At 31.8% G+C, this 27384-nt stretch overlaps 1 protein-coding gene across 1 annotated transcript in view; it reads right to left on the reverse strand.

Annotated features, from left to right (window-relative positions):
* Positions 1-2025: 2025 nt before the first annotated feature.
* LOC122525249 overlaps positions 2026-27384 on the reverse strand; it is a 46226-nt gene continuing 20867 nt past the window's right edge. The window contains exons 2-4 of the mRNA XM_043647926.1: positions 19311-19363; positions 3433-6820; positions 2026-3053 (exon numbers count right to left, since the gene is read on the reverse strand). Of these exons, the coding sequence (XP_043503861.1) occupies positions 3664-6642 (2979 nt within the window). The 5' untranslated portion in view covers positions 6643-6820; positions 19311-19363 and the 3' untranslated portion in view covers positions 2026-3053; positions 3433-3663. The remainder of the gene's footprint in view (positions 3054-3432; positions 6821-19310; positions 19364-27384) is intronic.

Raw genomic sequence — 27384 nt, forward strand, 5'->3', positions numbered from 1 at the left:
CGCGCATTCCAGAACATTTCTGATGGCATTAAATCAACATTCCTAATAAAGCTTTTTTTCTCAAAATTGGCTGGCCAATTCTATGAAATATTTTACTGCGAGAACATCTTTGAGGTATATTACTGATATACCAAATCTTGTACTAATCCGTTTGTGTTCAACCGTACGTTCTTCTTGCAAGTTTAGGACACCCTATGTATACATACGTATCATACGTATTTCTCTGCGTATGTGTTCCCGAACCGATAAGGGCATCTGGTCATTGCCAGCAACACCATACTTGGTCGACAGTTCGTAAAGAACTGGGTGCCTGATGTAATCGCCCTAAAACAAAATTCGGACATATTCTAAATTATACGTGATAAGTAAATTTAAGTGGTAGTTCTTATTTTGAATATTTTTAAATTTTTATACTTTCAAAGACAATCATATGGTTCAAAATAAAAAAAAAAATATTCTCCGAATTTTTAAGTCTTTATTTTAATTTTAATCATTGCTACACAGTAATTTAAGTTTCCTCATCTGAATAACATAGAATTTTTTGGCAATTTTTTATTCCGGCCAAAATAATTGATTAAAAAATTTGAACCTTTACAGACTTTATCTTCATAATAGTAGCTATCTCATAGATTTTTTACAGATTTCACCGTATAAAGTTTATCAGTATTTATGATGCGCGGGCAAAGTGATTTGAAATTAACTGCATGAAGTAAGTTGATAAATCTCCCTTACATTTAGTATGTGTGGACTGATATCTATATACTGACATTTCTATATACACAACACGTGTTTTATATCGATACAAATATGAAGAGAAGTGTAATGCCTATTACTATCGTTATAAAAATGTATCTAAAAGAAAGTATTCAGCACAAACAAACGCGAAACGTTATAAGTGGGTGATTTTTGTATAGCGGAGTGTAAAACAGATGGGAAAAAAATTGTATTGATAGCAATTTATATTTCTCCAAATCAAAAAATTGAAGATATTATTCATTTATCAAAATGGACACTATTTCCATAGACAACAATTGGAGGGGCATAATATGGGTAAAGGTGAGGATAGGTTACCGATGATTTTTAGTGGAGATTTTAATGTTAATTTCAACTCAGAAAATTCTGATGTTCTCTCTCATCAACTTTTTACGTGAATATTTAAATCTTTCAATGAATAATGACTAAGCTGTTTCTACAACCCGACATGGTACTACAATTGATGTTGTATTTATACGACATTTAGATAACGTTTCTACTAGATAATTTGTATCATATTTTAGCTACCATAGGCCTCTTGTAACTCACATGTCCATTTAATTATAAACAGATTAACTAATGGACGTGAATTAATTAAATTTCAATATGTATAAATTGTATATATAGTAATATTGAAGTTATTTTGTTTTTGAAGTTATTAAAGTTATTTTCAATTATGTAAATTATAAACCAGAGTTTTTATGCTACAAGGTTTTTCCCTGACGAGCTAGTAAAGTATTTTTTTTCTATTAGCTCAACCAAGTGTTTTATTTCTTATTTTAATGAAACCATTATTCTTTTTCATAATATAATAGCTTATCACGATCGCAAGAGGACTCCATGCTGGAGAAATCTGTGCACAATATAATGTACAAATAAATTAGATTATACTTATTAGTTAAACTTTTATCAAAAAATTGTATTTAATATCTTAATTTTATTATTTTATCGTCTTTTCTACAAATGTAGAGTATATTGGCACGCGGATTAAAATCTTTGGTATCATTTTTGAAGTTATTTTTGAGGTTATTAAGGTTATATTTTGTTTTGTTACGCCAAAGCGTATAAATTTTTACGTGCTTACATAACACACCCGTTACAAAACACATCCGTGTTTTTTTTAAATATATGTGGGAAGGGAAATTAGACAAAGGGGCTATGAAACAAAATACGATATGGTTGGTAGGACCGTTGGGTTGTAGCGACGTGTAGCGGTACGTTGCTATGTAAGTAAACAGTGGACTAAAGCGCAAAGATTTAAGTTAGTCATCGTTTAGCCTTTAAGCAGCGAACAGCTATTATTGTATTGTATCAGATTAAATTGCATTTACATTGAAACGGTCTATTCATCTTTAAGAACAATTTATTATTAACACCAGTATTCCTGATCTTCAATATTCAGATATTCGTAGAAAGACTGATGAGAAGAGAAAGGAATCCTACATTTGGGGGCTCAGCCGGGATTAAAAGAGAAATAGATTTCATGTGTGCAATAAAAAGTCGTATAAAGTCGTATAAAGTCGTATAAAGTCGTGTGAAGTTGCATAAAGTTGTATCAAGTCGAAAGTTGCGTTACAATTACCAGCAGTGTGAATCCGATTCTAAGTTGATTAAGAGTGTTGCGCGAGGAAAGTTGACCACGAGTGAATACTAAAGTAAAGTTGTGAAGTAATCGGTAGTGTTGGTAACGGTGATATAGGAGGACGATAAAGAAACATTAAGATTAACCGTTTGAATCCCAAGCAGCGCGATCGCGCTGTTCAGATTTTATGTCGAGAAAACCCAGCACACTTCGAGCATTGTGGACAACTGACGGTGCGTTACGTATTGTCGACATAAATTAAACAAGCGCTATCGCGCTGCTTGGGTATTTTCGTACATATATAGGGAAAGCGCGATCGCACCGTTTGGGATTCTTCGACAGTGTTTTTTCAATACCGTCTGGGACTCAAACGGTTAAGAAAAGTAGCGGCGAAGTTAATTTAATTTTTTATCTAAATTGCTTCAAAAGGGTATTCGATTTCTTCATAGTCTTCCTGCTCATTTTCATCAAATTGCTCGAAATCAGAATCCTCGAGGTCCAGTTCTTCGACAATATCGAGGAATTCATTTCTATCGATATCCTCGTCATCCTCGTGTCTTTTTTCTGCTGGAATCTCTGTTAAATCCTGATCTGTGCTGATTGAAAAGTTGGAGCACGATTGTCCTCCATAGTATTTGCACAGTTGAGTGCAAAGCAGCCCAGTTTTTCGGCAGCTGCACCGCAAAGATTTGCAGTCTCCCGTGCACGCACATTGTACCTAGACATATACATGTAGTAAACATTTAAGGAAAATGATTAAGAATTTGCATGCGCATAGAATGTATATGATTTTTTGTATAGTTCATTTCAAATTCGCGAAACATTAATCGAACGGTAAAGACTTTAAAAATTCGTGAATTTTTGGAATAATCATTGAGTCGTGCAAATTTTTGCTAAATTCAAAATATTTTACTAATTGTTGTTTTCTTCTTCGATTCAAGTTTAACAAAAGTAACGTTGGCGTTCAATTTACAAGATAAACGCTATATGGTTCACATTTTACAAAATTATGGGATTATTAATTTTCAAGAATTTACTCATTCGACTTGTTTCACCATTAAATTATTTAGTCTATTCAAATTTTTTTGAGAACCTACCATTTTCAACAAATTGTCAGGTGCTGTACTTTTAGGATTCATAACAGGAATCATCATTGTGGTAGTTCGCTTCCAGCCCCATTCCCGAGCATCCAAATTGTTTCCCAACCACGATTGCACCTGATAAAATGTGCGTTTCACGTGTTCTCGCAGGACGGGTTGCGTTGGAGGTAATGCCGCCAATCTAATATCCACGTTGGTGTGCACGGCCAGCGATGCAAATTTTTTGTATCAAGCATCACTGAGCGACTGATTCGGATTTTCGAAGTTGTATAAATGTGCAATTATTTGTCCTGCACATTCACACAGACTCTCAATTGTACTCTCAGCATTATAGAATATTTTTACAGCGGTCTGCAGATGCTTATTCTTTTGAAGAATGGAGACGATGCTCTTCTTTCCTTTGCCGTACATGGCACTCGTCGTGTCACATCCAGCGAATGCGTGGGCAAATAAAATATAAGGCTTCAAATGTGCGTGGTCTTCCGTATAATACAAAGTATTTTTCTTACCACCTGGCGATATCTTGTAAAAATACAGAGGACTGGTATCGGATAATCCGATCAATAAAACTAGCAGGTCGGTGTCATTACCGACAACAGCCACTTCGCGGCCAGTATTTTGCCTTAGCTCTATCGCTGTCCTTGTTATAAGCGCGTCCGCATCTTCTTGTGCCACTTTCACGTTTATACCGTGATTACGTAAATATTCCGATACCATTTGCACCAGTTTCATTTTGTTTTTCACATTTGACAGAAATCTTTTTTGGCTCAAAGATATGAGTGTGCTCTCGTTGAACTCTATATCCGGTGCCACATTTCGCTGACGTCGGCGATATCTCTCGTATGATTTTATTCCAGTATACTGGAATAAAATACTGTTACCATCAAAAACGATTGAAGGATTTTTTCCGTAATTATTAATTATGTGGGAGTGGTACAATTCGCAGATAACTTTAAACGATGCTCCATGCGGCCAGAACATGTGCAGGAGGAATCCGCCATCGATGACAAAGTCCATATTTCTGATAGAAGTTTGGCCTTGTATAACATACGGCTTAAATATTTTATATAATTCTGATTTCGATGTCTTCCTCATGAGACCAAACTCGTCGAATAGAGATAACGGATACGGTGAAAGCTCAAACTCAAAAGCTTTCCGTGTTTGTACTTCGTCACCATGAAAAAGAATCGATATCCGCTTAAATAGTATAGAAGAGTCCACCATACACGTATCGTTGTTAACGTGAGTCTGTACTTGAGCAGCCGTCAGATTTCTCACTTTGCTCGTTATCGCAGACAATGAAACTTTTGAAACACTCTTTCCCACTATGGATTCCATACTTTTGTTCCCTTTTTCGAATGCTAGATGACAATCTGTAGTAACCATACCGACAATCCCTGTCGACAAGGAATATAACAGAGTTCGAGGTTCAAATGGACGGTGTTCCTCGAACCAAAATATGAATTTTTTAGTGTCATCATCATCTCGTTTCATTCGATGGTTGGCGAGATCTACGTGTTGTTCGCTTGTAGATGATACGACGCCGCAATAATCTTCTAAGCACTCAATAATTGAGAACGACGATGGCATCACAGATAAAAATCTCGCGATAACACTAGGTGTAACACCTCTCCCATGTTTCAGATCTGTACCGAAGAACCTGTTTAATGTTCGCTCAATCGCCATGTCCGTCCACACACCGCACCAAGCTTTGTCAGACCTTCGCACCGTAAAATATCCTTCCGTTGTGAACCTTCGGTATTCACCGTCGGTCATTGTCAGCTCTAAGTTGACCATATCTTGAAGATATATTTGAACGCTTTTAGCGTAGTTGAAATGGCCTGCAGCATGGAAAATTGGCAACATTTTACGAATACTTTGAAGGTGTAATTGCCAGTTGCCTGAGCGTTCGGCCTCCATAAACTGCAACGCAATTACGACACACTCAAAGTATTGCACCCACAGTTGTGCTGTTGGTCCTCGATTTTTTAAAATTCCTAATTGTGCAGTCAAGTCCGCTGTCATCGAAATAATGGAAGGTTCCGATTGACAATCGCCGATAGTCGGAGGTTCTGTACCCCAACTTTGTAGAAAAGCTTTAACATTTTCGTCGTATTGTTGACGTATTTCACCTTCGATTTCACGGCAGATCATTACTCCCAGAGCGGTAAATGTCAAGATATGAGCACGCATCGCACGAGCATAAGCATGCCCCGTCAACATCTTTTTCACTGATGCTGGAGCGTATGTTACTGCCCAGATGTCTTCAAGTCCGCTGCCATTCATAATGTGACCGATCGAGCCCAAGTAGGACATGAGCAAATGGAAACCACCCAAGCGAACCACAACGTCTTTCAGCGTATCCTGTGATGCACCAACAATCGCACGAGCTTTATAGTACAATGGTTGGTCGAATGTTACGAAACACGTTTTTTGTTTAATTTGACGAGCCTCAACTAGAGCGGCGCGTAAAGCTGTGTTGATAGTGCTCATATTGGAAGGAGGCTGATTGATGAAAGGCAGACAAACAACCTTGGAAACATGATAAGTGTTTTCCGCCGTTAAAACCTCCATAAAACCTCTCCAACTCGGTACATTTTCTATGTTGCAGTGTTTTGCCCATAGATATGTCGAGTATGCGGCTGGCAATACGGGCGAATCTATGGAAAAGAGTTTCTTTGTGTCAGCGTACTGGATATTTTCCAATCCGTTTGAATGTCCTGTCCATGGTATGGTTCTCACTACGGTCTGTGAAGCTATCGTTGCTGCTGATATTTTTGTGGCTCTTGTCAATTTTTTCGTCCGACCTTCATAGCTTATTTTCTCCTCCGGCGTGTAGATAGCTATTCCACCTAAGCAGTGGTACGTATTGTAACCATCCAACGTTCCAACGTTGTGATCGGTATTATCAAAGACATGCTGCACACAAACTTCGTCTTCACGTTCGAATTTCGGTGGATCCATGATGATCGATGCCTCGTATTGTTGCAGTTGATAATATGACACGCAGTAGCCTAATTTATTAAGGATATCAATCTTCTTAAGGATATCAATCAACTTTGATCCGCATTTGCGATGGATGTAAATTCCGAGTGCCAGCTGTAGATGCGATATGAAACCGGAACGTCGGATGAGAGCTACAATAGAATGGGCTACTGCACTTCGTTGCACGAAATATCGGTCTTCATCGTCGTCGAGATTTTCCATCGAATTCGGTGCAATAAGTTGATCAATAAGTACACGAAGAAGTGGAGGAATGTCTCGTTGAACTGAATTAAGAAATTTTCCAGCTGGCTGATAAGAATCGTTGTCATAATTGTGATTGTCGATATTTTTTCGGACGATCCGCGCTGCAACGTTTATAATTGCTTCTTGCTGCTTCTTGCTGCAAATGTTTTAAATGTAATAATTTCGGTCACATAGCGAGTCATTGTAATAAATCACAGCAGCCGTCGGAAAATAAAGCAAGTATCAATTGTGTTCAATCTACTACGGATAGAATTGCGATCAGGATTAATGGTTTGTTAGCATATGCGTTATTAGATACGGGCAGCGAAGTAAGCATTATAAATTCAGAGCTATATAATAAATTAGGAAGACCAAGATTATATGAAACCACTCGACGATTGGTAGGGTTTGGTAATGCGATAACAAAGCCAATAGGGAGATGTGAGGTGAATATCGATATCGAAGACGGTAGATATAAAACGGATGTATTTGTAGTAAGCCAGTCAGATATGAGATACGAAGTTCTTTTAGGAAGAGAATTGCTGAAAGAGTTAGACGTTCGTATAAATAAAGGGCGAGTAGAAATAAGACGACCAGACAAAAGACTCAGCGAGGAGATAAGCGAGGGATCGGTAAAATCGAGCGACTATGGTTATGTTGAGCGACGGACGGATACAGACGATATGAATGCAAATAAAGAAGTAGAAGATATAAAGGCGATAATGGAAATAAAATATGTAGATACGGATGAAATAGACGTAAAAGAACTGTACAAGGTGCGCATAAAAGAATTAATACAAAATTATAAGCCAAATACTAAACCAGACGCGCGAACAGAGACAAAAATAAAGTTGACGGATAATATTCCAGTTTGTTCTAAGCCGAGGAGATTAGCTCCGAAAGAGAAAAAAATAGTTACGCAACAATTAGACGAATGGTTGGACGAGGGAATAATTCAACCCAGTACAAGTGAATATAGTAGTCCGGTAGTAGTGGTACCTAAGAAGGACGGAACTTGCAGAGTTTGTATTGATTACCGTAAATTAAATGCAAAGGTGATAAGAGATCGATTTCCAATGCCATTGATCGAAGACTGTCTCGATGCGTTGACACAGGGAGTGGTATTTTCGACAATTGATCTTAAGAACGGGTTTTTTCATGTCAAGATTGAGGAAGATAGCCGTAAATTCACTTCGTTTGTTACTCTAGACGGGCAATTTGAGTTTCTTAGAACACCTTTTGGATTATGTAGCAGTCCCGCCAGTTTTTTAAGATTTATTGATGAGGTTTTTGGCGATTTGGTAAGGAAGAAAATAGTGTTAACATACATGGACGATCTTATTATCCCAGGTATCGATTACGAAGATGCGTGTAGAAAGTTGGAAATAACGTTAACGGTAGCAGCTCAGAACGGGTTAATTATAAATTGGAAGAAGTGCAAGTTCCTGCGGGAGGAAATTGAGTTCTTAGGACATGTGGTGTGGAATGGGAGTATTCGGCCATCACCCACGAAAATAAAAGCGGTACAGCGGTTTCCGGAACCGAAGAATAGAAAACAAATTCAAAGTTTCTTAGGTCTGACAGGATATTTTCGTAAATTTATTAAGGATTACGCTAAGATAGCAAGACCATTATTAGATTTGTTAAAGGCAGGTAAGGCATTTGTCTTTGATACCGTTGAAAGAGAGTCGTATTCGCGATTAAAGTATTTTTTGTCTCAAGAGCCGGTGCTCCGTATTTATGACCCCGGAGCAATGACGGTATTGCATACTGATGCAAGTATAGACGGGTTTGGCGCCGTATTATTGCAAAAATACGACAACGAAAATAATTACCATCCGGTTCATTACATGAGTTATAAAACGTCGGAAGCAGAGAGGAAGTACCATTCGTATGAATTAGAAGTCCTAGCGATAATTAAAGCAGTTCAGAAGTTTAGAGTCTATTTGTTAGGAATAAGATTTAAGTTAGTTACGGATTGCCAGGCATTCCAAAAGACGCTTAAGAAAAGGGAGTTAGCACCGAAGGTAGCAAGGTGGGCGTTGTCATTGGAAGAATTTGACTTTGAAGTTGAACACCGTCCAGGAGAAAGAATGAAGCATGTAGATGCACTTAGTCGTTATCCGGTAATGTGTATCGAAGATACATTATTACAAAATATAAGAAAGAAACAGGAAGAAGAGGAAAGATTACGTGTCATACGTCTTGTAGTGGAAAAAGAGCCATACGAAGATTATACTTTAGAAAATAATATTTTGATGAAGCGTGTAAACGATAAGAACGTGATAGTGTTGCCTACGAGCATGCAGTCTAATATCATAAGAAAGATTCACGAAAATGGTCATTTCTCTGTACGAAAGGTAGCCGAAAAAATAAAAGAAGAATTTTATATACCGGGTCTGAAAGAAAAAATCGAAAAGATTATCAGCTGTTGTGTACCGTGTATATTAGCGGAGCGTAAGCAGGGGAAAAAGGAAGGTCAGTTACAGCCGATACCGAAGGGGGATAGACCGCTCGAGACTTATCATGTCGACTATCTAGGGCCGATGACAGCGACGAGTAAAGCTTATAAGCATATCTTGGTAGTGGTAGATGGGTTTTCTAAGTTTGTGTGGCTATACCCAACTAATAGTCCAGTCAACGCGGGCCATCTCCTTCGAATCTCAGGAAAGAAGGTGGAAACTTGATATAAGGGTAAATAGACGACGCTGAATCGAATGGTGCTAATTTTTTTTAAATGGAAAGTGCCGTTTTTGAGAAAAAGGGTAAAAAAGGGTAAAAAATAACTTTATCTTAGAATCTAGGCATTTAATCGAAAAAAGTTTCAAACAAAAGTTGTAGAGAATTGAAAAATACTAAAAAAATGTTCTATGAGTTATCTTCGTATTTTCAAAAATAAGCGCATAAAATTGGATTGAAGATGGGAAAAAAATTGTAAGAGTGGGAGAAAGCAAGCTTATCCCTCCGTCGCGTTTTACACGCGAGCGAGCTAGTGTGCGTGCGAGCGTCCGTGTGCACTAATACACAAACGAAGGATCTTCGGCAATCTTCGGGACTCTCGGTCTTGAATGCAAGTGAGAGTGAGAGAAGAAACCGATATTTCCCTTTTCTATTTGTTTAGGCGATAACGAGTATTATTGTCCTTGGGAGCGTTCTAATATTTCTCTTTTTATTTTTTCTTTCGGTAGCAAGAATTTTACGTCTTGGCCATCGAGCGTCAAGCGTTTTGTATACGAGTGCGAGTGAGAAAGAAAACCGATATTTCTCTCTTTCTATTTTTTCTTTCGGTAGCGAGAATTTTCGTTTGGCCATCGTGCGTCGAGCGTTCTATATCTATATATCGGCGTATAAGCGCGGCACTTTTAAATCGTATCTTGATGCTTATGGCACGCCGTTTCTTTATTTATTGTCAAAAATAATGAACCTTGAGTAAAAAAAAATAATTCATTTTAACAGAAACTATTATTATTTAGTTGAGAGTAAAAATAATGAATTAATTTTGTGTCTCGCCATAAAATTAATTAGAATAAATAATTGATATAAATTCTTTGCCTCACAAAAATTTATTTGTATATCAAATTGAATACGTATTCTCTTTAAGACGAAATTTAAAATTTAAATATTTTTCCTATTAAATTATGTAGGATGTTTAAATAAAAAAATAGTGAGGAGTGCGATCAGAAGTAATTTATTAATATAACACTAACTCTTGATTATATCGTAGCTGAACTTACACTGAACTGTGTTCGAACCGAAAACGCTCCTCTGTACATTCTCTCGCCTTATATCCTTTCTTCCTTTTGTCTTTCCTGCATCCACGCTAAGCACATCCATACACGCATACTCTCTCATTCCCTAACCGAAAAACAACTTTTTACTTATACTAGATCGTTCTCGAACATTCACATTTCAACGTTTCTCGCTTCTATATTTATCCTACCATAATAAAGGAAGACATTTCTTATACTTCTGCCTAATTGAAAAACAAGTTTACTTATACTCGATTGTTCTTGAATATTCGTATTTCAACGTTTCTTGCTTCTATATTTATTCTATAATAATTATTACTTATTTTCGATTATTCTTGAGTATTCATATTTCAATGTTTCTTACTTCTATATTTATCCTACAATAATTAAGGAAATTATTTCTTATGCCTTTACCTAGCTGAACAACAATTTTACTTATACTCGATTACTCTTGAATATTCATATTTTAACGTCTTTTGCTTCTATATTTATTCCAATCCCATAATTATGTATTTTATAAAATTTTAAATTCTGACTTTTTGTCTCGTAAAAATTTATTAGTATATTTTTGTATAATATGAATGAAAGCAAAGTTAGTCGCGAACGGTGTAAATAGCAATTAATTTTGATATTTCTGAAATTGTAAAGAAATTAAATGGTTTTATTTTTCCAAGTGTACTAAGTCACTTTTTTTTTAAATGAAAACTATGTTCACTCAAGAATGGGTCGAACATTTAACGAAATAAGATGAGACGGAGTTTTAAAATTCTGACTTTTTGTCTCGTAACAATTTATTAGCGTGAATTTTTGAAAAATCATGAGTCTAATTTTTGGTCTTTATCGAATAAGTATAACAAAGATAATGTTGGATTCATTATAAGAGAAACGCTATATGGTTCACATTTAACAAAATATAGGATTTTTTATTTTCAAGAATTAACTCATTCGACTTGTTTCACCATTAAATTATTTAATCTATTCAAATTTTTTTGAGAACCTACCACTTTCAATAAATTTTTCAGGCGCTGAAACCCTTGGTATTCATGACTGGAATCATGATTGTAGCAGTTCGCTTCCAGCCCCATCCCGTGCGTTAGTTTATTTCCCAACCAAGATTGGATTTGGTAAACGTTCGACATCGAAATCCGAATTGTACAAAGTTATGAAGCCATACATTTGTGCAAGAACAATCTTTGATCTGTAATACAACTTTTGTCATCGATGGCGGTTTCCTCCTGCACAACATCTGTTGGCCACACGGAGTATCTTTAAAAATGATATGTGAATTGTATTACTCTAATATATCGAGAACTATGGGAGAAAATACTTTAGTCGTCTTTGACGGATATACCGAAGAATATTTGCGGAATAAATCGTACGAGAGATACCGCCGAGGACAGCGGATTGAGTTGAAAGAAAACACCATTATAACTTTGAGTCAAAAAAATAGAACTAGCAGGTCTGGTTGTCTGTTCCAACAACAGCAATATTGCGGCCCGTACTTGTTTAATCTCTATTGCTGTCTCTTACTATTAGCGCGTCCGCATCTTCTTCCGCATTTTTGATGTTGAGACCTTTCATTCGAAAGTAGTCTGACAACATCCTCACAAGTCCCATTTGTTTTTTTAAATTTGAAAGAAATTTTTTTAAAAAAAAAAATAGAACTAGCAGGTCGGTGTCTGTTCCAACAACAGCAATATTGCGGCCCGTACTTTGTTTAATCTCTATTGCTGTCTTTACTATTAGCGCGTCCGCATCTTCTTCCGCATTTTTTGATGTTGAGACCTTTCATTCGAAAATAGTCTGACACATCCTCACAAGTCCCATTTTTTTTTTAAATTTGAAAGAAATTTTTTTGATTCAAAGTTATAATGGTGGTTCTTTCAACTCAATATCCGGTGCCATTTTCCGCTGTCCTCGGCGGTATCTCTCGTACGATTTTATTCCCAAGTATTCTTTCGGTATATCCGTCAAAGACGACTAAAGTATTTTCTCCATAGTTCTCGCTAATATTAGAGTAATACAATTTCACATATCATTTTTAAAGATACTCCGTGTGGCCAACAGATGTTGTGCAGGAGGAAACCGCCATCGTTGACAAAAGTTGTATTACAGATCAAAGATTGTTCTTGCAAAATGTATGGCTTCATAACTTGTACAATTCGGATTTCGATGTCGAACGTTTTACCAAATCCAATCTTGGTTGGGAAATAAACTAGACGCACGGGATTTGGGGCTGGAAGCGAACTGCTACAATCATGATTCCAGTCATGAATACCAGGGTTCAGCGCCTGAAAATTTATTGAAAGTGGTAGGTTCTCAAAAAAATTGAATAGATTAAATAATTTAATGGTGAAACAAGTCGAATGAGTTAATTCTTGAAAATAAAAAATCCTATAATTTTGTTAAATGTGAACCATATAGCGTTTCTCTTATAAATTGAATACCAACATTATCTTTGTTATACTTTATTCGATAAAGAACCAAAAATTAGACTCAATGATTTTTCAAAAAATTCACGAATTTTTAAAATCTATACCGTTCGACTAATGTTTCGCGAATTTGAACGAACTATACAAAAAATCATTATACATTCTCTGAGCACGCAAATTCTTAATCTTTTCCTTACATGTTTCCTACATGTCTATGTTTAGGTACAATGTGCCTGTTTAGGTAATGCAGAACCTTAAGGTGCAGCTGCCGAAGAAGTGGGCTACTTTGCACCAATTTTGTAAATATTGTGGAGGAGAATCATGCTCCAACATTTCAGACAAGACAGTCGAAAATACGGCAGAAATTCCAGGAGAAGAAAACGACGATGATGACGAAGATATGTCAAGAAATGAATTTCTTGATAATACTCAAAAAGTAGAAGACCCTCCCGAGGTTTATAATTACGAAGAGTTTCAAGAAATGAGCAGGAAGACGATGAATAAAAATCGAATACTCTTTGAAGCGATGATTAAAAAAAAAGATTTTGTGTTTCATAAAACTCCGTCTCATCTTATTTCGTTAAATGTTCGACCCATTCTTGAGTGAAACATAGTTTTCATTTAAAAAAAAAGTGACTTAGTACACTTGGAAAAATAAACCATTTAATTTCTTTACAATTTCAGAAATATCAAAATAATTGCTATTTACACGTTCGCGACTAACTTTGCTTTCATTATATTATACAAAAATGTACTAATAATTTTTACGAGACAAAAAGTCAGTAATTTAAAATTTTATAAAATACATAATTTAATAGGAAAAAATATTTAAATTTTAAATTTCGTCTTAAAGAGAATACGTATTCAATTTGATATACAAATAAATTTTGTGAGGCAAAGAATTTATATCAATTATTTATTCTAATTAATTTTATGGCGAGACACAAAATTAATTCATTATTTTTACTCTCAACTAAATAATAATAGTTTCTGTTAAAATGAATTATTTTTTTTTTACTCAAGGTTCATTATTTTTGACAATAAATAAGAAACGGCGTGCCATAAGCATCAAGATACGATTTAAAAGTGCCGCGAGTATACGCCGAGATATATAGATATATAGAACGCTCGACGCACGATGGCCAAAACGAAAAATTCTCGCTACCGAAAGAAAAAATAGAAAGAGAGAAATATCGGTTTTCTTTCTCACTCGCACTCGTATACAAAACGCTTGACGCTCGATGGCCAAGACGTAAATTCTTGCTACCGAAAGAAAAAATATAAAAAGAGAAATATTAGAACGCTCCCAAGGACAATAATACTCGTTATAGCCTAAACAAATAGAAAAGGGAAATATCGGTTTCTTCTCTCACTCTCACTTGCATTCAAGACCGAGAGTCCCGAAGATTGCCGAAGATCCTTCGTTTGTGTATTAGTGCACACGGACGCTCGCACGCACACTAGCTCGCTCGCGTGTAAAACGCGACGGAGGGATAAGCTTGCTTTCTCCCACTCTTACAATTTTTTTCCCATCTTCAATCCAATTTTAATGCGCTTATTTTGAAAATACGAAGATAACTCATAGAACATTTTTTTAGTATTTTTCAATTCTCTACAACTTTTGTTTGAAACTTTTTTCGATTAAATGCCTAGATTCTAAGATAAAGTTATTTTTGACCCTTTTTTACCCTTTTTCTCAAAACCTCGGGATCAAATTTAAATAAAGTAGCACCATTCGATTCAGCGTCGTCAACTTACCCTTAGGACAAAGATGCACGCGTTTGCCAGAGAATCTGGAAGTTAGGCCCGCGTTGACTGGCCTATAGGTCCGTATAAGATATCTAGATGTAAGAGAAATAACCGATATGAAGTGATTCGTGTTGGTGGGATGAAGGACCAAAGATCACCACAACGGCGGCGGATTACATGAAACTGTTCGAAGAGTTCCCTTCGGGGGCCGAAGGAGATGCAGATATGGCCGAGTGTGGGAAGGGAAATTAGACAAAGGGGCTATGAAACAAAATACGATATGGTGGGTAGAACCGTTGGGTTGTAGCGACGTGCAGCGGTACGTTGCTATGTAAGTAAACAGTGGACTAAAGCACAAAGATTTAAGTTAGTCATCGTTTAGCCTTTAAGCAGCGAACATCTATTATTGTATTGTATCAGATTAAATTGCATTTACATTGAAACGGTCTATTCATCTTTAAGAACAATTTATTATTAACACCAGTATTCCTGATCTTCAATATTCAGATATTCGTAGAAAGACTGATGAGAAGAGAAAGGAATCCTACATATATATTCATTAGAATGTATCGATTTTTCTATTACTATAAAAAGAAAACATAGAAAAATCTTATTTTACATACAAAAAATGTGTTGTGAAAAATTCTACCATGATCTCGATATTCCGTTAAACTTTCATTTAATCACATCATTTATTAATCTCGATAATGCTAGTTAATTACGGTCCTATTGTATAATAATAAATAAATATATTTTTATTAATTAATATACAAAAATATTAAATATACTACCTAATAATTATAAAAAAAAAATTATACTTTATATATAATTATATAATGAGCATAAAACAAGTATAAAATAATATAAATATATTTTATGATAAATAAAAAATTGCTAAAAAATAATCACATTTTTAAAAATGAAAGTATAAGAAAATATAGTCTATGTTCAGTTAAATATTACTAACTAATATTTATGCTAATCCGAATTAATGCTCGTCAAACAAACTTTTTATGGAACAATGCCTAGTAAATTTAAAAAAAAATTTCTCATCAAAAAAGATGAAATTGTAGTTAATGACTTTTGGCTGAATATAAACAATATTTTTTTAAAAATATAAAAATACTAAAAAAATATTTTATTTACTAATAAGAATAAAATTCAAATGAGAAAAAAATGTAAAGCAATAAATTTCTTTCATCTCCAAAAGATATTTAATCTATATAAAACAAATGATAATAATTATCAGATAACCATATCTATTATATTAATACAAAAATAAATTTGTATAAAAATATTTCTCAATTTTCTATTTCTTTCGAATTTTTATTTACACTCAGAGTAACTATGACTGCAGCTGCTAGATCTCATAGATTCAACAAGATCCCCCTATTGGAGGTTCAATCGTTAGAATCTCAGCAAACTGTTAAAGTTATCATCATTGTGTATAAAACCAACCTTTCCTGGAATCGAACCCAACCAACGGAACGGGTCACCCATCCATCTCCTAAACGTGACCAGAGTTGCTTGACTTTGATGATCGAATGGAAACCCGTAACTCAACGTGACTAAACCTTTTACACTATCGTATAAATACTTAATTTATGTTTTCTAAATACTGATTTTAAAACTTCGAAATTACACATACATATTTGAGCAAACAAATCCTAAAACTACCATGTCATTAAAATTTAAACAATATCAATTTATTTCTAATTTATATCCAATATACAAGAAATTAGGTTATATCGTTTACGTTCCGTCAAAAATCGCTACCAACATTTTTATTTTTTTTATTTTTATATTTTTTTATAAGAACAATACTTTTTTTAATTTTTTAGCCATTACTTTATGAAAAGCATCAATATAAGTATGTAAAAACATTTAAAAAAGAAGCATACTTTACAAAAACTCAATTTTTCCCATTAAAAATTTGTTTAACGAACAATAATTTGGATAACATAAATTTAGGTTAATAACTTTTAAACAAAATAGATAATCTACCAAATTTGTGTATGTATCCAATATATTGTGTGTGTGTGTCCGAGCTACAGAAAAAATTTGGCAAGGGGGAGGGATAATGTAAAGAAAATATTTCTATTATAATAAATTAAAAAAAATAATAAATATAATATTACATTATTTTTTTTATATTATTATTTAAAAAGACTATATTAATTTTTATATTATTATTTAAAGATTATACTAAAGATTATTAAAGAAGAAGAAGAAGAAGAAGATATTACTTAATTATTACTTTTTTATTATATATTTATTATATTATTTATTACTTAATTATTATATTATATATTTTTATATTATATATTATATTTTATTATATATTATAATACGTATATATATACGAGGTGTCCCATATAATTCTTTTCACAATTTTTCAGTACTTGTTATAACCTGACAAAAAATACTTAAAACGAAAGTTGATCAGTTTTTGATTGACTGTACATTACAATAAAAAAAAGTTATAAAAAAATTTTTTGTTTATGTTTTCTAAGGCTACCATTATAGGGCCATCTCTTTTATAAGGCTACTTTCCCCCCTCTCCCTCTTGATCTACCAAATAATTTGCAACCTCAATGGAGTACAAAAATACATTAACTTCAAGAGCGTAGGAAGAATATATCATGATTTTTTTTTCATTCATGCCCATGTAAAATTAGCAAAATTAAGTGAGGCAGAATTTTAAAAATCTACCGAGACGCTCCAATCAAATTACTTAAATGATTTATCAATAGCAGTTAGTCTAATGTAGTTAATAATATTTTTGCGATGCTGAGGGAATAAATTGTTCAAATTTCAAATATAAAAAAATTTGCGATGTTGTTAATAGTTAAATATTTCCCAACTTCTTTAAATTTTGCTGATGTTATATTACTACTTTATTTTTATTTTTCACTTTGCCGGTTACCGTGACAGTAACAAAAATCTTTCTCAAAAATAAAGATAATAAAATATTATTTAGAAAATTCCAGTAAAAAAGAACAATTCCACGATTTTATCTCCTTTAGCAATAGAATCTGAAATTGTAAATGAAATGAACAAAAAAAAAATGCAGTTAAATTTTGCAGATTTCAAATCTCGAAATAAGATCCTACATTTTAAAACATTAAATACTAGTATTAATAATGCAAGGACAAAAGAATTTCGAGAGTAAATGTGTACATAAAATATATATAAAAATAAGAGAAAGTTAAGGACGTAGATATTAGAGAACAGTAGCTATTCAAAATGCGTATTTAGATATATTTAGAATAGTCAAAGACGTTTTTCTCGAAAGAAAAGCTAAAAAAAATGTTGTCCTTTTTAAACATAAACATAGAGATCATACGACCCACTGTTATCCGCGATGGAACGAAGGGGGAGATTTCGAAGAAAAGGAACGTTTAGGTGAAATACGCCATAAAGAAAAAACGATAGATAATAGAGGAAGATAGCGTATATATAGATGTACCAAAAAAAACAACAACAGGATTGAGGATATAGAATTGAAGATTGTTTTTCAGAGTGTAGATAGAATATATTTGGTGACTAAAATGTCATGAAGTTATGTTATGAAGTACGACGAAGGATTCTGCTAAGAAGTCTTTAAATAAATACATATAGTTATATGTATAATTCCTTTTCTCTTTTTTCTTTAATTGTTAAAAAACCTTATAATAAATATTATAAAACAATAACTATAAAATCAAAAAACATATATATATATATAGGAAATTTTTTTTTTAACCCTACTGATACTCTAATTTACTCTTTATTCTGATATTGGTACTCTACTCTTTGAACTCTTACTCTACTTACTCTGATATTGGTACTCTTACTCTTTTAACTCTTACACTCGCCGATACTTTTTACACACGTTAATACACTCGTCAAACTCATCAAACTCATACTCATTAAACTCATCAATACACTCAGATTACACTCGTCAAACTCGTACCCCTCTGCCCATTCTCTCACCTTATATCCTTTCTTCCTTTTGTCTTCCCCGCATCCACGCTAAATACATACATACACACATACTCTCTCATTCCCTTCATACTACAATAATAAAGGAAGACATTTCTTATGCCTATACCTAACCGAAAAACAACTTTTTACTTATACTCGATCATTCTCGAACATTCACATTTCAACGCCTCTTGCTTCTATATTTATCCTACCATAATAAAGGAAGACATTTCTTATACCTTTATCTAATTGAAAAACAATTTTACTTATACTCGATTGTTCTTGAATATTCATATTTCAACGTCTCTTGCTTCTATATTTATTCTACAATAAAAAAGGAAAACATTTCTTATACCTTTACCTAACTGAACAACAATTTTACTTACACTCGATTATTCTTGAATATTCATATTTCAACGTCTCTTGCTTCTCTATTTATTCCAATCCCATATATATATATATATATATGATATTGTAATTAATTATTTATGTTATAATCATAGGTGTCAGAATATGAATATTTTGGCGAATCTTAACGATAAGAGGTGGTAATGAGGAGAAGATGATATAAGTAGGGAAAACAAAGCAAGATAAATGGAAATAAATCGCAAATTTATTTTTGCAAAAACCAGAACTAATGTAATCCGGTAAGCAGATCCTGCCACAAAAGTGTAAGCGAGAAAGACAGATCACCTCAATTCGATAAGAGGATCGTTGATTTGTTCTCATCAAAGCTGAAATAATCCCTTACCTGACTTTGAATTGAGCTTTCAAGTTGAGCAACTACTGCACCTGCAATTCCAGCTGCGAAACGGTACCAAATTGAGTAACGTAAAAATTGACTGAATATGAATTATCTTTTGCACAAGCAATTAAAAAAAGGTAGACTGAATTTAAATGAACTAACTATACTCGGGAGACCAAGGTGGCGAAAGCCGTTGAGAAAGCCAAGAACAAAATTGCTTCTTAAAACACTAGTTCACGTTATCACCTTCTAAGACGGAATGAATGTGAAAATTGCCGGAAAAGAAGAAGCGCGGGAGCTATCACAGCGCATGCGCAAGCAAAGCTCAATTTTCTTCCTAATAGGTTGTACCGGTAGATGCTGTCACCCCCCGGTAATAAGTCGCATTTAAAAGGATAGACGGGCGCTTTGATTCTCCAACAGAATATGATTCATACAGTTATTCCAAATATGAATCTATATGTAGGTACATATATATCATATTAACTGTTTTCTTGTTATTAGAATAACATCTGTTATTAATAAATGTGAATAATTTTGGTAATATATTCTTTGACCAAAAAAAAAAACTTTCTCAACGAACGTAAATCTTTGTAAGAGTTAAATCGTACATGGATTTTAGTATAGTATATATATATTAGACTGTGCCAAATAAATCGACTATTTTTTTTTTCGGTCCCATATCAAAATTTCGTTGAGAGTGACGAAAAAAAAATTGTGTCAAAATTTGAGCCCTCTATCTTCATTTTTCAGTTAGCGCTCGCTAAAATAAGAATTTTCGCCAAAAAAAGTTTTTTTTCACTTATTTTTTGGTTATAGACAATTCAATATACCAAATATAAAAAACCCTTGGTATGGTTTTGTAGGAAATTAAATTCTCTACAAAGATGATTTTTTATCGAACATAAAAAGTCAACAGCTTTTTTTTTATAGCTGATTAAATTACATTTCGTTCTATAATTTTCATTTTTAATATTGATGAACACTTATTAAACTTCTTCCTAACGAAAAGAACATACTAATGCAATTTTTCTAGGAATATTTATGATCTAAAAAAATAGTTTTTATGCCGTAATGAATGTAAATACTGTTGAGTAATTTATATTCTTTACTTTTAAAATAATGAATTACATGTCAATTCTATTTTTTTTGTTTTTCACCTTATTGATTCAAAATTTGGTGAAATTTTTCTGTTTACAGTGAGAATTGAACAAACCAATGATTGTATAAAAAATCATTAGTATTTTAATAGAAATAGAAAATTACTAAAAACGAAATATCTTAAAAACTTTTAATAAATTAAAAAAATGATATGCTAATCTAAAAAAAGAAGCTGCATCAACTAAATTTCTTAGACATCTCTGGTACTTGGCCGAAGATCTTGTGGCATTATCATTCTTCGATGAAAGAATTCCATCGGCCATCAAGATAAAAATGGTTCAAGCAATAAAAAATCGACAGAGTACAACAGAAAATACGAGAAAGTTATGTTTGAAACAAGAAGATTTAAAATCATTCGGCTCAAAAGATATAAGTGATTTTGTTACTCAAAAGTCGATGGTTTTATTCGAGAAGTTCGGTTTATCTACAAGTTTTCTTGATTTACCTGTAGATCAATGGGAATTCGATGACGAGTACAAGGCATCTTTAAAAATTGTTCGATCGATAAAAGTTGTAAATGATATTGCCGAAAGAGCTGTAGCGTTAATTGATAAATATAATGATAGTCTCACTTGTGATGAAGAACAAAAACAGTTTTTATTACAAGTTGTTGCTGAGCATCGCTAAAAATATCCCAATTGTAACAAACGAAATTTATGTGAGTAATATGTTTACTCGAATCTCATAACTGATTTTAAAATAATTCAAGTAAAGATCTTATTAGTTTCATTTATATAACAAGATTAAAAGTGTGTCTATCATAATTATATTAATGTTTATTTAAAAAATGTAAGCTCTTTAAAACTAGTAAAACATATGAATAAAGACAATAATAAAGATTAGCATATCATTTTTTTAATTTATTAAAATTTTTTAAGATATTTCGTTTTTAGTAATTTTCTATTTTTATTAAAATACTAATGATTTTTTATACAATCATTGGTTTGTTCAATTCTCATTGTAAACAGAAAAATTTCACCGAATTTTGAATCAATAAGGTGAAAAACAAAAAAAAATAGAATTGACATGTAATTCATTATTTTAAAAGTAAAGAATATAAATTACTCAACAGTATTTACATTCATTACGGCATAAAAACTATTTTTTTAGATCATAAATATTCCTAGAAAAATTGCATTAGTATGTTCTTTTCGTTAGGAAGAAGTTTAATAAGTGTTCATCAATTATTAAAAATGAAAATTATAGAACGAAATGTAATTTAATCAGCTATAAAAAAAAAGCTGTTGACTTTTTATGTTCGATAAAAAATCATCTTTGTAGAGAATTTAATTTCCTACAAAACCATACCAAGGGTTTTTTTATATTTGGTATATTGAATTGTCTATAACCAAAAAATAAGTGAAAAAAAACTTTTTTTGGCGAAAATTCTTATTTTAGCGAGCGCTAACTGAAAAATGAAGATAAAGGGCTCAAATTTTGACACAATTTTTTTTTCGTCACTCTCAACGAAATTTTGATATGGGACCGAAAAAAAAAAAATAGTCGATTCATTTGGCACAGTCTACTGCAAATCTAAATGTACCACAAATTGGCGTGCTTGTCATAAAAACCAATTGCTATGTGATGTAAAATGTCACCAATCTTTAGATTGCAATATTAAATAAGCATAATTTTCTTTGTTTTGCAAATTCATTTCCTTAATTGTAATAATAATTTAAACCGTTTGATTCTCTTTCTATTATAGTTTTTTAATTGATAGATGATTAATTCTATCAACTAATTTGTTGATTGTTTGATTGTATATTAACTTGATTTTTTAGATATCGAAAAATAAATAAATAACATTATGTTAATTTAAGCATACAGAAACGTTTCTGTTGTTTCAGCAAAGATTTTATTTTCAATTTAACGAGTGCCTAGTAGGGAATGTGCAGATTATCTAGATAATTTTTAGAATAACTAATTTATGCACTTTGTTGGTAGCATACATATATAATCCGAGTAATACATTTTGTATTTCGTTGTTATTTATTATATAATATATAATAGAGTATTTCATAAAATATATAACATGACAAATTAAAAATATGAAAAATTTTGAAAACAAACAATATTTAATTGAAAGTAATATTTATCATTTAAAACATTGGTGTTTATCAAAACATATTAGATGAATTCTTTTTTTATATTGTACGCAAACTACAAGTACTGACAATAAACTGACAAAAACTGACAAGTACGAACTACGAAGATGAGATCTCGTTTTTCTTTACATAGGTAAAGACAAGCCCTATCGCGCTGCTTGGATCTTTTCTCATTTCATTCCTAAAGCTCTATTATGCTGTTCGGCTTTGATCGTATTTTTTGAACCTTTGGTACTTAATAGTTAATGTTGTTAGACTTTTTAGTTTATGCTAATCCTTTTTATGGCGTTACTATTTAGTATAATGGTATAAATGTTCGGCCCCCATCCATCCCGCAAAATATAGTTTTGAGGCTCCAAAAAAACAAAACAACTTATTATATAAAGAAAAAAAATTTGCATTACATAAAAAAACAAATTATATTATATTATATAAAGATTATTATAAGACTTCTTCTTATTAATTTTTATTTATTATTTATTAATGTTTATTAATAGCTTTTCTTAACAATTAAAGAAAAAAGAGGACAGGAATTATATATATAACTATATATTTATTTAAAGACTTAATAGAATCTTTCGTCGTATTCTTAACATAACGTCACGTCAAACATATTCAGTGTACTCTCTGAAAAGTCTTCAATCCCCTATCCTTAATCTATTGTTTTTTTCGTTACATTTATATACTTTATCTATCCTCCTTATTGTCTCTCGTCTTTTCTTTTGGCGTATTTCACCTTACCTTCTTTCTTTTCTTCGAAATCTCTCCCTTCGCTCCATTGCGGATCGTATAATCTCTGTTTACGTACGATTATGTACGTTATAAAAACGCACGGACATACACCCTTACAACTCTCTTATTCCTTTACACATGAAAAAAAGAATAACATTTCTTATAGCTTTACTTTCAAGAAAAACGTCTTTGACTATTCTAAAAATATCTAAATACTCACTTTCAATACCGATAATTCTCTAATATTAACGTCTTAAATTTCTCTTGTTCTTATATGTATGTACACTTTTACTCTCGAATTTCTATTATCTTGACAATACAGTAAGTATGTGAAAAGTAAAAGATTTGTATTTTTACATTATTAATTTTAATATATATATATTTGCATGTGTCACTTACTAACATTAATAGTAAGTTATATAATAAACAAAAGTTTTAATTATATATTTTTTTAAATTTAATTCTTGTAATATTTTATAAATAAAAAATTATTTTTAAAAAATGCTCTGGTATTTAAATATAACTATGGATTTTATATTTGGAAGTTATACTTCTTTTGGCGCGTTTGTGGTGTGTGTGTGTGTATGGTAGCGTGGTATGGGTTGTTGTTGGTGGGGAGTTGGTGGGAGTCCGTATGTCTGTCTGTGCCTGTGCGCGATAATGTATTCTTTTCAATGTGCTTAAATAGTAATTTGATATTCTTTAGGATACCAAAGTTTTAAGTTGGTGCGTATGAAATGTCGGATTTTTAAGTGAATATTTAAAACTGCATTTTTTTTCAAAAGCGTTTTATTTAATCAAAATATGCTCCATTCGCTTCAATATACTTTCCCCAACGAGATTATAATGCACTGAAGTCGGTCTTAAAGAAATTCTGATCTTTAGAATCAATAAACTCTGATATGTATTTTTTCAGTCTGCCTTCATCTTTAGATTGTTTAGCACGTAAAAATTGTTGTAAAGTTTAAAAAAATGAAAGTTAGTTAGCGAAAGATCCGATGAATAAGATAGGTGCGCCAAAATTTCATATTTTCATTTATTTGAAAAAATTGGGTTAGTAATGATGAGAATACGTTTAATCGATCCAGTTTATTTCGCTTGGTTAGTTAGTACGGTATCCACTTATCCACTTTTTTCACCTTGCCAATTTCAGAAAGGTGTCGCAATATTGTTGTATGATCAATTTTCATTCTGGTAGGAAATTCCCTTGTAGATAAAGTTGAATTCGTTTCTAAATATCGTTTTTCACGGACGTTTTGGGTCTTCGACGCGGTTCGTTTTGAAGGGAAAATTCACGAGACCGAAGTTTTTCAAACCAACGATGCACTTTTCGATCGTTACCAGTATTCTTCCTAAACGTCTGGTTTATATTGCGTGCAGATTTTGCACCATTATTACCAAGTTTATACTCATATTAAAAAATTACATGAATATCGGTTGAATTCATATCCTTATAAAATTTAAAAAAAATTTAAAAATTAAACATTTTTGAGAAAATTTGTTTTGTTGAAATGTAACTCTGGCTGTCGACAGTACTACTATAAACGAAGTTATGCCAAAAATAAAAGAATAACGAAAACAGGGAGAACAAACATTCACATTAGGGTGCTTTTCTTTTCAACTATTTTTTTTTTCAGTCTCATCGTGAAATTTTGTTGCAAGTACTCAAAAAAAAATTCCCTTAAAGTTTGGGCCCTTAATATTAATATTAAGTCCTCGACCAAGGCGTGTAAAGACTTCCCATTAAAAAAACACAGAAACTCTGATTTTATATCTTTAAATTTCTATAGCTCAGTGGCATTTCATAGCATCGCTTCGACCATGGACGGGTTTTTTTCAAAATCGAATGCTCTATAAAAGTGTCCATTGCGGCCAAGCCGTAACTCGAACTCGGCGAGGTAGTACAGGCCTCTAAATTTGATTTTTCCATGAAATTCGCGTTTTTTCGCATTTATCTCGTGAATAAAAAGAGCTACAGAAAAAAAATGTGAATGATAAACTTGTAGAAAATTCAATTTCCTACAAAAAAGTCGTTGTATCACTCTCTCTACCTTATTTTCTCTCACTCCTGTATATTACTCTCTCTACTTTATATATCTGCCGTTAGCGACAAGTCGGTTTTTCCTTTATCTTTTTTCAACGAACATATTTTTAATTTTGACAAAGAATCTAAATCATTGGTAACCGGTACGATTATATCGTCAACATACGTAAATACAACTTTGCGGCAGATAAGCTTCCTAAAAATATTTGCTATGTACCGTAAAAAACTTGTAGGACTATTACATAACCCAAAAGACGGATCAAAGCTTTTTCTTCTCGTTCCGTTAACTTCTTTAGTTGACCTGAACAGTATTTATTTCCTATAATTCCTTCAGATTTCGATTTTTTAAGAATGTGTAATGTATCGTAGATCTATTTATATTTAATAATAACACCACCACAAAGCCCTGATATTAATTCGATTGAACATCTGTGGGCAATAATAGGAAAAGAATTACCAAAATTTAATATAACATCAAAAACAAATTTGAAAGACAAAATACTCGAAGTATGGAGCTCTATATCACCAAGTTTTACGGAAAATTTAGTAAAGAGTATGCATAATCGCTTAAAAAATGTTATTCGTGCTAAAGGTGGTCCTATTAAATATTAAAGGCTTAAAAATTATCTGTTCAAATACTTTTGTGGCTTCAGCAATCGTTACGTTTGTAAGAAATAAATCATAACTATTGAATATATATTTCGATTTGTTTGAAACTATACCTGTATAATCTAGAGAGTCATAATTCCATCCAATATTAATAATATGTCGGTAAATATTCCATAATATACTTATTATAATTAATAAAATATATCATGGGGCAAATGTTCAAATACTTTTGTGAGTCACTGTAAGTAGTATTTAGAACGTATTAGATATATTTATAAATTGTAAACATTCGAAGAAGACTCGATAGAAGTCAAAAAAGAAAATAAATATATTTCAAATTAGATATTTCAAAATTTGAATCTAAGGATATATAAAATATAATTAACGCTATATTATGTTTATATTTATATTTAACAATGAGTAACATTAACGAATAAATATGTGACTTTTCCAACTTTTAAATAAAATTTCGTTAGAAAACTTATTATATATTTTATTATTATATAATATATTTAATATATTTATATAATAATTTTATTTATATAATATTTTAATATATTTATTATATAATATATTTATATAATATTTTTAACATACTATTTTATATATATTTATTGATCTATATTATCTATATTAGTTTCACATCTGTATTATTTATAAATATTTATTTTTAACATAATATTTTAAAGTTTACATGAGATATAAGTATGCTTAAAACTTTACTAAGCGTTAAAGATCATTTTGTGGAAGTTGCGTATGTGAATAGTTGCACGTTGATGTAATCTTAATAAAATATGTATATATTTAAATATATTAAGGTTCATTTAAAGTGTGAAAGTGATGCAGATATTAAAAGGAATAAAAATAAAAAAAGAAAGTAAAAAATATAATACTGACAATTCAAAACAATGAACCCATAATTATTGAAATTTTTAAAAATTATTAATATCTACTTCTTCTAAATACCAGAGCATTTTTTGAAAATAATTTTTTATTTACAAAAAATTGCAGAGTTGAATTAACAAAAATTTATATATAGTTAACTTTTGTTTATATTTATATTACTTGCTACTAATGTTAACATATATAACATGCCAACATATATATTATATTACAATTAATAATGTAGAAAATACAGATCTTTTTCTTTTCCCATACTTATTGTACGAATACTATTGTCGCACACTGTATATAATCTTTTACATATATTTGCTTTCATTTTTCTGATTTTTTTCTTTTATTTCTAAGGGAAATTAATAAACAATTATTAAATAAACTATAAAATTTAAAAACATCTTATTAATTCATTTTATTTTCATAATTAAATTGTAAATTGGAAAGCGATAGTTTTCTTAGTGATATTATTTCTACAAATATTCAATGAAAACGAGTAATTACAACAGATAATGAAGATAGTAATAGTGATTTC

This window comes from Polistes fuscatus, unplaced genomic scaffold (genome assembly GCF_010416935.1).
Source record: "Polistes fuscatus isolate 324 unplaced genomic scaffold, CU_Pfus_HIC Scaffold83, whole genome shotgun sequence".
Lineage (NCBI taxonomy): Eukaryota > Metazoa > Arthropoda > Insecta > Hymenoptera > Vespidae > Polistes > Polistes fuscatus.